Genomic DNA, 15,990 nt, shown 5'->3' with positions numbered 1-15,990 from the left:
GGGCGACCAGGTGTATTGTCTATGAGCAGTAGTGTTTTGAATGGACTCTTTCTCTGAGCAGTAGGCCTCAACAGTGGGCTCAAAATATTCATTAAATCATGTTGTAAACAGATGTGCAGTCATCAGGGTTTTATTGTTCCACTCATAGAGTAAAGGCAAAGTAAATTCAGCACAATTTTTAAGGGGCCTAGGATTTAGGGAATGGTAAATGAGCACAGGCTTCAAATTAAAGTCATCAACTGCATTAGTCCCTAACAAGGGACTTGTCCTTTGAAGCTTTGAAACCAGGCACTGACTTCTCTCTAGTTATGAAAGCCCTAGTCACATCTTCAAATAGAAGGCTATTCCATCTACACTGAAAATCTGTTATTTAGTGCAGCCATCTTCATTAATGATCTTAGCTAGGTCTTCCAGATAACTTGCTGTAGCTTCTACATCAGCACTTGCTGCTTCACATTGTACTTTAATGTCACCGAGATGGCTTCTGTCTTCATGAACCAACCCCTGCTGGCTTCAAAATTTTCTCTTTCCTCACCTCTTTCAGCCTTCTTAGAACTGAAAACAGTCAGGTCCTTGCTCTGGGTTAGGCTTTGGCTTAAGGGAATGCTGTGACTGATTTGATCTTCTATTCAAACCACTAAAACTCTGTCCCTATCAGCAATAAGGCTCTTTCACTTTCTTATTATCTGTGTGTTCACTGGAGCAGCACTTTTAATTTCCTTCAAGAGATTTTCCTTTGCATTTACAACTTGGCTAACTGTTGGGTGCAAGAGACCTAGCTTCAGGCACATCTTGGCTTTTGCATGCCTTCCTCACTAAGCTTAATTATTGCTAGCTATTGAGTTAGAGAGAGAGACTCTTTCACGTGAACACTTAGAGGATTTTGAGGGGTCACTGATTGGCCTAACTTCAATATTGTTGTGTCTCAGGGAACAGGGAGGCCCGAGGAGAGGGAATGATATGGGGAACATCTGGTTGGAGCAGTGAGAACACACAGAACATTTATTAAGTTTCTGTCTTATATGGGCATGGTTCATGGTGCCCCAAAACAATTACACTAGGAACATCAAAAATCACTGATCAAAGATCACCATAAGAAATGTAATAATAACGAAAAGATTTGAAATATTGTGGGAACTACCAAAGCGTGACACAGAGACATGAAGTAAAGCAAATGCTATTGGAAAACTGGCACGAAAGTGGCCACAAAACTTCAATCTGCAAAAAGCGCAGTATCTGCAAGACACAATAAAGGGACATGTAAAACAAGAGATGTCGGTGTAGCAAAGTTCTGGAAACAATGTGAAGTACCTATGAAAATACTTTGTAAAAGGTAAGGAACAGGGCAACGAATGCTAAACACCACCAGTGCCACTGCTTCATTCTGAATGGAAAAATAGAAGGTCAGGGGAGGCCAGATGAAGGTCAGGTTATTAAGTGGCATGAAGGTGATAGCAACCAGGGCTGCTGATTTCCAGGGGGTTAACTGATCTTTGTATGGGTTACCTAACAAGGAGAATCATAGTCCATGACCCCTGTCTGCCTATGGGCCATAGCGAAGCCCAGAAATCCGGGAAGAAATCTGGAAGAGATATGGAGACTGGCAAAAATTCCAATCCCCCTTCCTGGAGTTAGAGAGGCCTTCCTCTGACTTTACTCACTTGGTTGTCTGACACCAGAAGAATCCATTTGTGAATTGTGACTCTTCCACAAGGTCCAAAATACACAATTTACTCAGGCAGGAAAATATTTTGATATTCACAAAACCACCCACAAATCTATTTCTGTGAAGAAAATGTTTTGACCTGACATGAGTTTATGGTAACGTAGCTTGAGCGCTGGCTTGGCAATCAAAGAACTCAAGTTCCAGGCCTGGCTGGGCGATCCTGACCACACTCTTCCTATCTTGGAGACCTGTCTTCTCTACTACTTAGGCCTGCCCTACACACTCCAAAGGACAGAGTTCTACACACGTAAGACATAAGATACCACTGATACATTAATTTCTTTTTTTTTTTTTTTTTGGAATGGGAAATACAAAAAACATTCCATTAATTGACTTCCCAAGTCCATATTCTTTTCTATTCTTCCTACCAGATTCCTACAGCATGCTGTGTGCTGTTCCCAAACCTCTTTATTCTAGTGGTTCTTTTTATTATAATTACATAATCCAATTACTTGACGGTAAACTGCAGAAATATGACTGAGAGAAAGTACTATTTCTATAAATTTAGGTAGAAGAGGTTAAAATACTGCTGTAATATACAGGGTAGGAGACCAGTGGAGACTGGACAGATATGGTAATTCAATGCAATGTGGAACCCAGAGATGGATTCTGGAAAGAGGACATTAATGGAAAAACTGATGAAATCCAAATAAATATTAGAGCTTATTTAACAGAAATGGTTCAGTGCTAGTTTCTTGGTTTTAATGAATATGTCACAACAGCTTAAGATATTAATAATGGGGAAACTTAAGAAAGGCTCTACGGGAACCTCCATACTATCTTGGCTGTAAATCTAAAATTATGCCAGAACCAAAAGAAAATGTTCATTTTTTAAAAGATGTGGGCAAGATAGTTTTAAAAGATTGAGAACAATTATAAATATCTAGAAAAATTCGGTGGTGATATTTTTGAGAGCCATGACTCCACTTTAAAAATATGAAAAGGAATCACAGGTGGTCTATTTATGGATGTGGAAGATGTAGGAGGACCCACAAAACTCTATTTAACAGATCTGTAATTCAAGAAGAGGTCTCGGTCCTGCATCAAAAGACAAATGATGATATATTTAGCTTATTTTAAATGAAAGGTTAAGGGACGCAAGTATCATTTTCTGTGACTCCTGATTTGGGTCAATTTTTTTTTTTTTTATATTAAGTACCCACACTGAATAAGAGTTCTACTCTGTAAAGCTTACTTCTAGATGACATCAATGCTAGAATTTTTGAGGCATGGATTAATTCAAGAGCAGATCCTTGAGTATCATTTAGACAGAGAATACCTGAAATACAAACTTCATATAATTTTACAGTTGACTTTTATATCCTATAAATGGTCAGAAGCCCAAGGATTTTCAGCTGTTCTAATTGAGTCTAAGGAAGAACTTAGTAACTCTTACTAAATAAAGAGAACAGTAGAATGCACAAAAATAGCACAGTATTATTCATTATCTTCAAAACCCTGAGTTAAAATGTGCTTTCAAAATCAGTGAGCATAAACCCTTTTGCATGGCACCTATCCTACCCATTTACCGTAACACAATCTTCCAACTGGAAGTGTGTGAAGGACCCACGTTCTCTCAAGGCCATTGGTTCTCCTGTGAGTAGCTTTCAAATGACTTCCTAAAGGTTCTACTTCTTGGACTGTTTGGCATCTTACCCAGAAAGACATAATCTAATTCCTCTCTGATAGTGAGGTCAGCAATTATCTAAGTGAGCTGAATCTTTTCTACCACTCATTTGTTTGTTCATTCATTCACTCATTCAACAATTATTGGCTGAGCAACAACCACATGGTAACTACTGATCAACACAGTAGATAGAAACACCGAAAAGGCCGTTAGATCCCCCACTTCATGGGTGGAGGGGGAGGGGTTCAGAAAGAAATAAGAAATAATAGTAATATCAAAACTGAGGGCTGTAACAGAGAGTGAATGTTCCAAGAAGCTGTTGTAGATTGGGTGGTCAGGGAAGGCTCAGGGCATGGGAATATCCAGAAGGGCACTCTAGTCAGAACGAATAGCTACTGCAAAGGTCCTAAAGCAGAAACAAGCTCCCTGGGTGGAAGACAATGCCCATGAGACTGGGGTTGAGGTTGAGTCGGAAGGCAGGGCTGTGTGGCATGCAATGAGACAGCAGAGGTAGAAGTGGTCGAATCTTGGAGACACTTGCAAGGCCCAACTACACATTTTGAGGTTGGATTTTATTCTGAGAGCAACATGCAGGAAAAAAAAAAAAAAAAAGGCCTGATTCATCTGCTGTTTGGAGACTGGATTAAAGGGAGGGCAGGCAGGGAAGCAGGGAAACCCGTTAAGAGTCTGTTGGTGGGCCAGGTGAGAGAAGGGGGTAGTCTGGGCTGACATTGTGTGGAAATGAAGAGCCTTACACTGATTCAAGGCATGTCTTGGAGGAAGAGTCAACAGGATTTGGTCGTGGACTGGATGTTGGATTTGAGGACACAAAATGAATCAAGAATAAGTACTATGTATTTTGTTTATACTCTGCCAAGGGATTTCCTTCATATGATCCTGATTAACCCTCTCAAGCAACCAGGGTGGAAGACTGGGAAACTCTCCTTATGCAAGGATACAGAAATGGGAGGGTGAAACCTGCCAAGGCTTACAAAGCTTCTGAAGCAAGGATTTGAATTTGGGACTTATGATTCAGACTTCTCCATGATGCTAGCTTTTCTTTCAGTATTTCATTGCTTGCCCAAGGAAAAGGAATTTTATTAACCGTGTTGATTTATAAATAAAGGATAGAAACAAGAGTGAAAACTGAGAAGAAGAAACCCGGACAACATAAGTCATCCTTCCCACCTAGAGATGTCACAATCATGGCTTCAAAGGACAACACAGACTTCTTCCATTAATTAAACGGATGAATCAGGTTTCAGTTTCCGCATCCTCTCTCCTTTCTGCACAACTTGTCTTTGAAGGCATTCCATTTGGGAAATGCGTGACCTTTACTCACGGTGCTGCGCTTAATTGAATGCTTTGTTGCATCAGAAGTCACCATGCTGATCAACATCTTACACCCATTGCCTTTTTGAAATCCTTACCCTAGTTCCTGGGTCTGTTTGGTTGAAATCATTTTACAAAAATAAATCATATCAAAGTTTTTCTTTTATTATTTCGAAGACTTTGCTTGCAAAACTAAATATTTTTAACACCATGGCAACACAGTCAGGACTCTGACTAATGTATCCAGGCCCGTACCAGAGTTCAGACTTCGCAAACTCCTGCTGCAGACAAATGGGCTTCGAGTGAGGAAAGAGCCAATAAATTAGGCATGGTCAATAATCAGTCCAGTCACATTTTCTGGAGCTTCCTAAAGAGTGATAAATCCGCCAGGCTTGTCCTAATGGATCAATTCCCCCCTCTCTACTAGGACACACCAACACAAACTGAGCAAATTGCAAACTACTCGGCTTCTCAATGAGTTCAAATAACACCTCCCACACCTTCCCAAGTACTATCCTCACCCATCTGCTCCTCTGACCCTTCTGATTTCCGTCTTGAGTTGGGCAGGCTGGGTTAGTAGCTCTGCTTTTTCCAGGGGAGGCTCACAGAAGTTAGGTAATTTGTCAGAGTTGCAGGACTGATCACATGGTTAGGAAGAGGCAGAAATAATATTTTCAACTGCATCTCTTTTATTTTTTATTTATTTATTTTTTGTTACATAAATTAACCCATTTATTATAGGCTAGCAACATTATCAAATGGTGGTGCTTCTACTGGTCCTTCAATTCCTTCAGTCTTCTGATGGCAGACTTTACTGTGACAGCAGAAGTGGTGTTGTAGGTCCAGGCACCACCAGCTACTGTTTTCATGCAGGAACCACAGGGCCAAATGCCCACATTTCTCTTCATCTTGGTTTTGCCACAGAAGGAGCAGGTATACTTGGCGTGCTGGCTGATTTCAATTTTCTTCACCATTTTCCTGAGGGAGGCCCCATAACGGGTCCCATATTTGCCCACGATTCTGACCTTCTTGGTGCGTTTCGCCATGTTAACGCAACCTAGATCCGAGCCCAAGAGCTCAACTGCATCTCTTTTAAACCCTGGCCAGAACTACTTTCAGCACACCAGCCTTTGCTGTTGAAATTGAACTAGACTATCAGCTACAAATGTTTTCGTTTATTGTTATCTTTGGTTCTGTACATTTATCAAAGTTATACATGCACAGAGTTAAAAGAATAAATGGATGCTATGCATTCTATGAATATCCAGCCCAACAACTTCACCCAATTCTTCCTCTCCAGAGGCAACCATTTACACCAACTTTACCTGCTTAGTTGAGCACTTAACTGCATGTCTCTAACAAGCTGCTATTGGCATCTTTTGATTTTTCTCTATGCACTGTAAATGGTGATCCTCTTTCCTCCCCTCACATCCACCACACACACAAGCTTCCTCTTGATGTAGTACTACCATGACTTGGTTAGACTGATACTCAGTTTTGCCATTACTATAAACTTACAAAAACAACTTCCCAGTCCCAGCTGAGATATGCAAATTTTGATTAATTTATCTGTCCTAACACCCTCCCTCCAACTCTCTCGTGCTCAGAATGAATGATTTCCCTCCTAATTTATGTTCTCCATGCTTGCTGTCACCGAGGCTCTCTGTCTATGCTGGAGTATCCCTTCACTTCCCTTCTCTGTTGGACTTTTCATTTCCTGTCACCTTTGCATTCCTATTTCATTGCAAAGCACATTCTCTCGTAGCATCCTGAGGATGGATGCATGAGAGATGTGTTTTTTGATATCCAATAAGCACATGGAAAGATGCTCAATATCTCTAATTATTAGAAAAATGCAAATCAAGACTGCAATGAGGTGCCACACCTCACACCAGTCAGAGTGGCCATCATTAAAAAGTCAACAAATAACAAATGCTGGACAGCGTGTAGAGAAAAGGGAACCCTTCTACACTGTTGGTGGGAATGTAAACTGGTATAGCCACTATGGAAAACAGTATGGTGGTTTCCTAGAAAATGAAAAACACAGTTGCCTTATGACCCAGCAACCCCATTCCTGGGCACATATCCATACAACACTATAATTCGAAAAGACACATGCACCTCTGTATTCACAGAAGCACCATCCACAATAGACAAGACATGGAAGCAACCTAAATGTCCACTGACAGATAAATGCATAAAGAAGATATAGTATACACAAACAATGGAATACTGTTGTTGCTCAGTCGCCCAGTCGTGTCTTATTCTTTGCAACCCCATGGACGGCAGCACACCAGACCTCCCTGTCCCTCACCATCTCCCAGAGTGTGTCCAAGTTCATGTCCATTGCACTGGTGATGCCATCCAGACATCTCATCCTCTGACACCCTCTTCTCCTTCTGCCCTTAATCTTTCCCAGCATCTGGGACTTTTCCAATGAGTCAGCTATTCTCATCAGATGACCAAATTACTGGAGTATCAGCTTTAGCATCAGTCCTTCCAATGAGGACTCAGGGTTGATTTCCTTTAAGATTGACTGGTTTGATCTCCTCGCTATCCAAGGAACTCTCAGGAGTCTTCTCCAGCACCACAGTTCGAAGGCATCAATTCTTTTGGCACACTGCCTTTTTTATGGTCCAGCTCTCACAACCATATGTGACCCACTGGGAAGACCACAGCTGTGACTACATGGACCTTTGTTGGCAGAGTGATACCTCTGCTTTTCAAAACACTGTCTAGGTTTGTCACAGATTTCCTACCAAAAAGCATTTGTCCTCTGATTTCATGGCTGCAGTCACCACCTGCAGTGACTTTAGAGTCCAATAAGAGGAAATCTATCACTGCTTCCAACTTTTCCCCTTCTATTTGCCATGGAGTAATGGGGCTGGATGCCATGATCTTAGTTTTTTTAATATTTAGTTTTAAGTCAGCTTTTTCACTCTCTTCCTTCACCAGCATCAAGAGGTTCTTCAGTTCCTCTTTGCTTTCTGCCACTAGGGTGGTATCATCCCCATGTCTGAGGTTGTTGATGTTTCTCCTGACTCTCTTGATCCCAGCTTGGAGTGGAATATTACTCAGTCATAAAAAGAATGAACTAATGCTATTTCCAGCAACATGGATGGACCTAGAGATTATCATACTAAGTGAAGTCAGTCAGAAAGAGAAAGACAAATACCATGTGATATCACTTATGTGTGAAATCTAAAACATGACACAAATGAACACAGAACATGAAACAGAAACAGATTCACAGACATAGTGAACAAACTTGTGGTTGTTATGGGAGAGGGAGAATGGGGGAGGGAATGATTGGGAGTTTGGGATTAGCAGACGCAAGCTAATATATACAGGATGGATTAAAAAACAAGGTCCTACTGTATAGCACAGGAAACTATACTCAATATTTTGTGATAGGCCATAATTTTAAAAATATGATAAAGAATATATATATATATAACTGAATCACTTTGCTGTAGAGCAGAAGTTAATACATTGTAAATCAACTATACCTCAATAAAATTTTTTAAAAGGAACTAAATTTCAGTTGCTTTTATTATTGCTTTTAAATTTTCTACAGAAATGTCAGATAAAAGCTGGGACACCAAGTTAAATGTGAATTCGAGATAAACAAGGACTAATTCTTTTAGCATACATATTGTGCGTTATTTAAAACACACTTTTAAAAAGTCTGGTTTGTCTGAAATTCAGATTTAAATGGGCCTCCTGGATTTCATTTACTAGATTTGGTAACACTAACGGTAACCCCATATTATATGCGTGGAGGGCAGAATGCTCCACTGAACTCCCCTCCACCCACTGCTTGGTAGGCCCCCAACCTTGTCTATTGCAAATTCAAGGGAAGAGCCACTTCAGACCTTCTTTAAATGGTCTTTTTTGCTTCCTGAGATAATATCAATAGGCCGTCACTTTTCTCAAGTTCTGTGGGGGGCTCAACAGTACTGAGTAAGTCTGCAAAATGCCATACTTTCATCCAAGAGTTGGACAGACCCTGGCTGGGAAGGCGCCAACATGGCCATGAGGGAGACAGGATCCTTCCTCCTGCCTCCAGTGGAACAAACTTGAATATTCATCAGATTAGCAACACCGGTTATTAGCATTTCTCCTCACCTCTCAGTCAATTCTTCACTAACTACAGTAATAGGGAGAGGGATGGATACCACACAAAATTCCAAGTTAAACATTTCCCAAGTTAAAAAGTGGTCAAGGGCAAGATGAAGCCCAAGTTCTGGTAACTCACCGTCTGCCCTCTCTTCATCACTGGGGACACCAGCTCTCCTGCAGGCAGGTTCCCTCCCCGATGCGATCAGTGCTCAGAGTTCCAAACTCATCTCACCCTCATCACCTCGCTAATACTATCTCATCAATGTATTTGCCCAGACACTAATTTGTTTATGAAGTTAAGTGAGGTAAAGATGAGGATTGTTTCCACCTTGCAGGGAAAACAGTAGGTGGTCTACTGCTTACCATGTAATTTCAAACAGGGAAGGTCTTCCAATAAATAGTATAGCTGACTCATAGAGATTACTGTTAAAAATGATGCATTAATGTTTTATGGACTATCACTGATCCTTAACCTCACAATCTAGCTACCTATAGTTGACAGCTGACTATAACTTATGTTTTTGAAACTAGTTTTAATTGTATGATTTCATATTCATATCCAAATTGTTAAACTATTACTACCACAGTAGTCTGTGTCCAGGGCCGTAAACAACTTACCACGTAAAAATGTTCTCATTTCCTGTTTATATATGTTTATGTGTGTGCTCCCTTCTTAATTCCTCCTCTTGGAGCTGATTATATTGGTATTGACTGTGTGCCTCTAAATGTTTTTGTTTTGTGGGCTTTTAGAAAGGAGTGAAGCTAAGTGAATGAGTTCAATCAACCAACTTCATCTGGAAGACACGCTGACTATAGTTAAAAAAAACCTACCAAAGGCAAAACACATCTCCTTTTTAAGTTGTTACTTTCATGTACGTATGAATTTACATCCTTCTGTAACTTAGATTTAGAGGCAGAATATTCAGATACTAGTTTCATATAAAACAGAGGTTCATTTGGATCCTTCTGGACTAATCTGGTCACTCTACTAAAATAAGGACATGGGGATTGAAAATGTTGGAAGAAGTGATGAATATATTTCAATGTCAAGTTAGAGATCTTACTACTATTCAAATTTAGAATAAAGACTTCAGTGTTTATTGAATGCCTGGACTACACATTTCACACAGCATCTCATTTACAGAAGGCTTAAAAGAGTTAACATTTCAGGATAAACATTTGAAGGATAAACATTTATAGAGCGATAACAGATATCAAAAAAAGTTAACAGAGACTCTTTGCCTCTGAAACTGTGAAAGTGTATTCCCAAATATTTCTAAATGATACATAAGAAAGGACATGTTCAAATATAGTCTAAAATGTTTAGAGAAAAGAACATCATCAGAATTATCTTAAAACACACATGAATACACACATACTCACACATACTCACTTGCATCTCTGCCAACATTCTCAAACAAGTTAGATTATCTTACTCTGAGTCTAAGAATGTCGGAGTGGGTAGCCATTCCCTTCTCCAGGGGATCTTCCTGCCCCACGGATCAAACCTGGGTCTCCCTCAATGCAGGCAAATTCTTTACTATCTTAACCACAAGGGAAGCCCTAACTACTGATTACATATTCCCAATTTACATATGCAGTACCAGGATTAATAATGAATCATTTTCAAGTCAAGATTTAGTTCATCGTTAGATCAAATACCCTGCCCTTAATGATAGGGGATACCAAGTAAGCCTTCTTAGCTATTAATGGCAATTTATTTTTATCCTTAAACTTTTTGCAACAGGCTGACTTCTCAACACCTATTTGAAGAGTTCCTGTCCTTTCCAACAACAACAAAAAATTGGCTGTTCTACTTTGAAACCCAGAAATAATTTTTATAATTATTTAAATAACAATATAATTATTTAAATAAAAATAATAAAATTGGATCATGTCACACAAATGTGGATTTGGGGGCAGTGATATCATACTAGAATAATTTTGAGTAATACTAAAGTTGTTCATTTTGGCTTTCAAGCATCAAGACATCAGAGAGGATGTGACCTATTCTACTATATTTGTTTATGTGGATAACAAACCCATGCAGGGTAATGAAGCTAGGGAATATGAAACGTGCTTGTATAGGGCTCTTTATCACAGTTACACCTATGAAAAAGATCATCCAGGAATGACCATTTAATCAACAGCTGTGTTCTTATATTAAGAATTAATAGCAATATCAACATCCCTTCTTCTTAAACTGCATTTAACAGAAAAGATATTCTATGACATATACTAAGTATGTTCAGTGAAAGAAAAAAAACAATGTTTGATGTTTTGAGAAATCTTGCTTCAACAGGATTAAACCTGTTTGTTTTTGTTTTTTTGAAAATTGCAGGACTTCCAAGAGCCTTGAATAAGCTCATGTGCAATGTATCCCTGTGATTCGTTTTTAGTACACAGCATTTCCAGGTTTATGGGGCGACAGCCTTTTTTTTCTTTTTTTAAGAGAGCACCAATTCACATTTCATGCAATACTGGTGAGAGTCACTAGCTGGGGAATCCTACATCTAGAGCTTCAGCAAGGCGGGTGTGTGTGTGTGTGTGCGCGTGCATGTGTGTGTGACTGGTTTTAACTGGCACAATCAGAAAGAATGCATTTCATGGCGTGTTTGCTTCTTATTGCTATTATGACAAATTACCGAAGACTTAAATGGCTTAAAACAATACAAATATATTACCTCATAGTTTCGTTTGTTAGAAGTCTGACATGGGTCTCTCTGAGCTGACATCAAGGTGTTGACAGGGCTGCATTCCCTTCTGGAGGCTCTAGGGAGAATCTGTTCCTTGCCTTTTCCAGCCTTAGAGGCTTCCCACATTCCTTGGTTCACTGCCCACTTCCTCCATCTTCCAAGCCAGCAACACTGCATCTCTCTGATCATTCTACTGTAGTATCTCCCGCTGACCTCAGAGAAAGTTGTCAGCTTTTAAAGATTCATTTAAAGATCTGTGTGATTAGATTAGGCCCACTTGGCTAGTCTGGGATAATCTCTCCATCTCAAGGTCAGCAAAGTCCCCTTTTGCCATGTAAGGTAATAAAGTCACAGACTCCAGGGAGCAGGGTTTGGACATCTTTGGGAGCCATTACTCTGCCTACCACAGATAGGTTTGTAAGAGTACCTTCAAAGTGCTAGCTAGCAAACAAGGTCAAGGGATGAGACAGAGAGCAGTTATTCCTGTTGCTTGCTCCCAGGTACGACTTACGTCACCAAAGTATCAGGGAAATAAAAATTACTGTCTGATTAAGGGATACATGACAATAAACAAGACAAAGAATACATTCACGATCACCAAGAGCTTGTTCTGTAGTGCTCTGGGAATTAGGTTCTCCATGAACACAGTCAGTTGGCCCTCAACACTATGGGCCTGATTCCACAACCTATGTGTTTTCCAGTAAAAGGTGTGTACTGTTAATCAGCTATATTGAAGCTTTCCTTACTAAGGAACTGTGCATTCATTACCTCTGATGATGCAGGTGTTATAACTGCCCTTAAAAAAAATTCAGGTGAAATAATACCTTTTATCTGGGCTTCCCAGGTGGCACTAGTGGTAAAGAAACTGCCTGCCAATGCAAGAGACGTAAGAGATGTGGATTTGAGCCCTGGGTCAGGAAGATCCCCTGGAAGAGAAAATGGCAGCCCACTCCAGTATTCTTGCCTGGGACAATCCCATGGACAGAAGAGCCCGGCAGGGCTACACTCCCTGGAGTTGCAAACCTGGAATTTTCCCAGGCAAGAATACTGGAGTGGGTTGCCAGTAGAAAGTATATCTCTGACTCTAAAGTCTGAGTTCCTAATCCTGTGCAGTACTGTTCACCTTGATAACCCATCTCTATGTTTCCTCCAGCCATGTAACCCCACCCCACACACAAAGTTCTTTCCCATGTCTCTAACTGATCTGAAGATCTATCAATACATACATAGCTGGAGCAGGTTCTTGTGCTCACACACACACTCATCCACTAACTCTGTCATTTGCTTCCTTACGAGGCTCTATACATTTTCTATGTATCTTTCTGCTGTGACCTCTGACCAGATCATGGAGACTTCTGGGGCAGCAGCAGGATAAGTTGTGACAGGCCTTAGAGTCATATCTAGTTTCAAAATGCGACTAGGTCATCAGCTGTGAAGTAACCTGGCAGGTCACCTGCGCACCATGAACTTCTGTTTCCTCCTCTTGAGAGGACTGTATAGCGATATCTGCTTCACAGTATTATTGTAAGGACTTAAAGAGATGCTCTGTGGAAAGTGCCTGATAATAATCACACAATAAATTGTAGCGGATACTACTATCCTCAATTCTCTGCTATGTCTTCCTACATAAAAGTGATGGTGGAAGTTCTGGTCTCTAGGAAAGACGCTCATTGACAATCTCTACTGCTATCAGCAGCATCTATACAACCAAAAACCGTCATTTAACTTCCACTCCATTGTTAAGGTGTGGTTCTTGCTACCCAAGATGATTTTCTTTTCAAAGTCTATGGCTGCCTGGGAACTAGGGCCTGAGCCTTCTTGAAATTTGCTAATCACATCTGGTTTAGCTTTAGACATTTTCTGGGGTTTTGCCAGCAGCCACGACATTTTAATGGCTACAATAAACCTCAAAGCCTCATCAAATCTTTGCTGTATGTGTGAAAATTATGTCCTTTTCAATTAAACATTCAATCTCAGCTCACACTCAGGCCTTATGGAAACGGAGCTGAAGCCTGAATGGGGACGGGAGATGAAACGGGCCGCCGTGACTCTGGCCATCTCGCCAGATGGGATTTGGAAGAACAAGAAATTCATTAGAGAACCCATGGTCTGTATTTTCTTTAAATATTTACAAGGTACCTTTCATGTATTAAAAACACTGGCATCTCTAAAGATTAGCAGGGCATTTTTGTTTAAATATTCAATGTGTGTGGGGCAGCCCCGGTTTCCTCATTTGCCTTGGTGGTGAACTTCATGTCTTCTGATGACATGCCATGCACAGAAGAAAAATAGCTGGGGTATTGTTCAGTTTTCCTGCATAAGGCAGCTCTTCCAGCTTCAGCAGTTCCTGTATGTCCTTAAAATTGCCTGAGGAAACTATCAGTTGAGTCCTCAGAGATCTGGGATGACACCATGGATCACCCTAGAGAAAATAAGGTACATCCCTGCCTCTCCGCTGTCCTCCGAATTCACTCTTCTTTTCCCTTTGTTATTTATCATCAAACACACAGAGGCAACAAAGGCAGGGGGCCGAGGGAAAGCAGGCGAAGAGGAAAGATCCAGTACAGATCAGGTTTCTGCTCGAAGACCACACGAGAGGGCAGGCCGTAGTTTCACAAGGACCAAGAGACCAGAGAGGATGGGCAGTCAGGGACAGCCGTAGTGGCTCAGATGGTAAAGAATCTGCCTGCCAATGCAGGAGACACAGGAGATGTGGGTTCGATCCCTGGGCCGGGAAGATCCCCTGGAGAAGGAAATGGCAACCTACTCCAGTATCCTTGCTTGGAGAATTCCATGGACAGAGGAGCCTGGCAGGCTATAGTTCCCATGGTTGCAAACAGTCAGACACGACTAAATATCCAACATACTCATGTACTGGCCAAGCACAGGTCCTCTCTGCTACTGAAATAGCCACCGTGAAGACTGACCTGGCCCTAATTCTGCCACTGAAGAGGGACAGAAAAATACTGATACGTGATGGCTTACTCCGCTTTCTTACAATAAGAATCAAGCTCATCTAAGTCAAGGAAAAAACTGTTTTTGAAGAGAGGAAAAAGAACAATCGTATTCACAGATCACATTCCTGAACGAAACATCCATTTGGTTGAATTCACGCTCTTGACCACATCAACAGGAGGAAAAAGAAACTCCACATGTTCCTTTAAAAATCATTTACAAGGTAAAAATATTCAGTTGTAACCACCATCCTTATTTAAGTAAGTTTTATGCCTAAAGTAAAAATAAATGGTTCGCCCTGCCACTGGGAGCAGATCTTTCCCACTTTACTTGCATTTCCAAGCTGTCCTCCGTCTAAGACTTAGATTTCTGAGTACTCTTTCACAATAAACATTTTAAAAATGTTTATTTTATGTCTTAGTGTAAAAATATTCCTGGTGCAAGCTCTTCATTTCCTCAAGCTCTGCTTTTGGCGCTCTGGGCTCCATTTCCACATTAACACGCTCCCTAAATCCTCCACAGAGCTCTTCAATAGGAGTTATACAAGCTCTGAGGCAAGTATTTATATTCTTGGACAAGGAGATGTCTCCACTGTGAAAACACAAGACTCAAGAGATGCCAAAGGAAAATTCCTGCCCAACAGAGACATAGTTTCACCTTTTAAAAAAGCCAAAAAGGGCTTTCAGCATTTTGCTTTGGATAATTAAAAATGTAAATTAAACTAAAATAGACTGTTTACTATGGGTCTTGCCATCACTATTAGACTTATATACATAAACAAAATATATAGGAATGTGTGTGTGCATTTTGCGTGACAGCAAGAAAGAAAGAGAGATAAGGCAGCATAGTAAACTAGCTTAGAAAACACAATGCATGAGATTTTCTAATTAGATCTAACCTGCCTCTTTCTCTGGCTGTAAGAATATAGCTTTTCTAAGCCTCATTTTTCTCATCTATGAAATGGAGTTAGTGTAGTTCCTGCTTATTTGGGTTACCTTTACCTTCTTATCCTAGTTAGAAGAATCATATAAGACCACAGTAAGGATTCAAAAAAAAAAAAAGAGTTGCTGTAATTATTATTATTATTAAAATTACATCTATTACATGTTGGAAAATATAAGTAACAAGATACACATCTAATAAGCACTGATTAACACTAACAAAAGAGAAAGATGTGTAAATAAAGTGACTCCAAATGGTTCACAGAGATGGGAATGTCCCGAAGACTGTAGTAACTGAACTCTCACCAATTCCATTCCAGGAGCCAGAGAGAGATCACCCTCTTCAACCATTTAAAAAATATCTACAATCATAATAACAGAACAGTTCCCATTACCTTCTAGTTGCCTCTTCAGTTTTCTCAAATCTTTTATAAGGTCTTCAAATTTGACTTGAGAAGCCAAGAAGAAATCTTGTGGTTCAGGCAGGGGGAAAACGCTCTTTTCTGTTCCTGCTTCCTGGAATATATGGTAAACAAAAGTACATTATACTTCCCAATTGTCACTTTCAGTTGAAATTCCAAAACATCTTTT

General features: G+C 40.3%; 2 protein-coding genes across 8 annotated transcripts in view; both read right to left on the bottom strand.

The window, feature by feature from the left end:
• The window catches only part of FMN1 (formin 1), a 475,676-nt gene that overhangs the window by 137,655 nt on the left and 322,031 nt on the right, over positions 1–15,990 (bottom strand). For all 7 annotated transcript variants that reach the window (XM_020913638.2, XM_070468949.1, XM_020913647.2 and 4 more), the window contains one exon: positions 15,795–15,915. In XM_020913638.2, the coding sequence (XP_020769297.2) occupies positions 15,795–15,915 (121 nt within the window). The remainder of the gene's footprint in view (positions 1–15,794; positions 15,916–15,990) is intronic.
• On the bottom strand, positions 5,373–5,746 carry LOC110150624 (large ribosomal subunit protein eL43-like). Its single transcript, XM_020913656.2, has one exon. It carries the CDS (start codon positions 5,729–5,731, stop codon positions 5,456–5,458), a length of 276 nt encoding a protein of 91 aa, XP_020769315.2. The 5' UTR covers positions 5,732–5,746; the 3' UTR covers positions 5,373–5,455.

This window comes from Odocoileus virginianus, chromosome 6 (assembly GCF_023699985.2).
Source record: "Odocoileus virginianus isolate 20LAN1187 ecotype Illinois chromosome 6, Ovbor_1.2, whole genome shotgun sequence".
Classification (NCBI taxonomy): Eukaryota; Metazoa; Chordata; class Mammalia; order Artiodactyla; family Cervidae; genus Odocoileus; species Odocoileus virginianus.
This window is presented reverse-complemented; position numbering and strand designations above follow the sequence as displayed.

Coding starts and splice junctions, on each gene's coding strand:
- LOC110150624 (XM_020913656.2), bottom strand. CDS start 5,731: ATGGCGAAACGCACCAAGAAGGTCAGAATCGTGGGCAAATATGGGACC.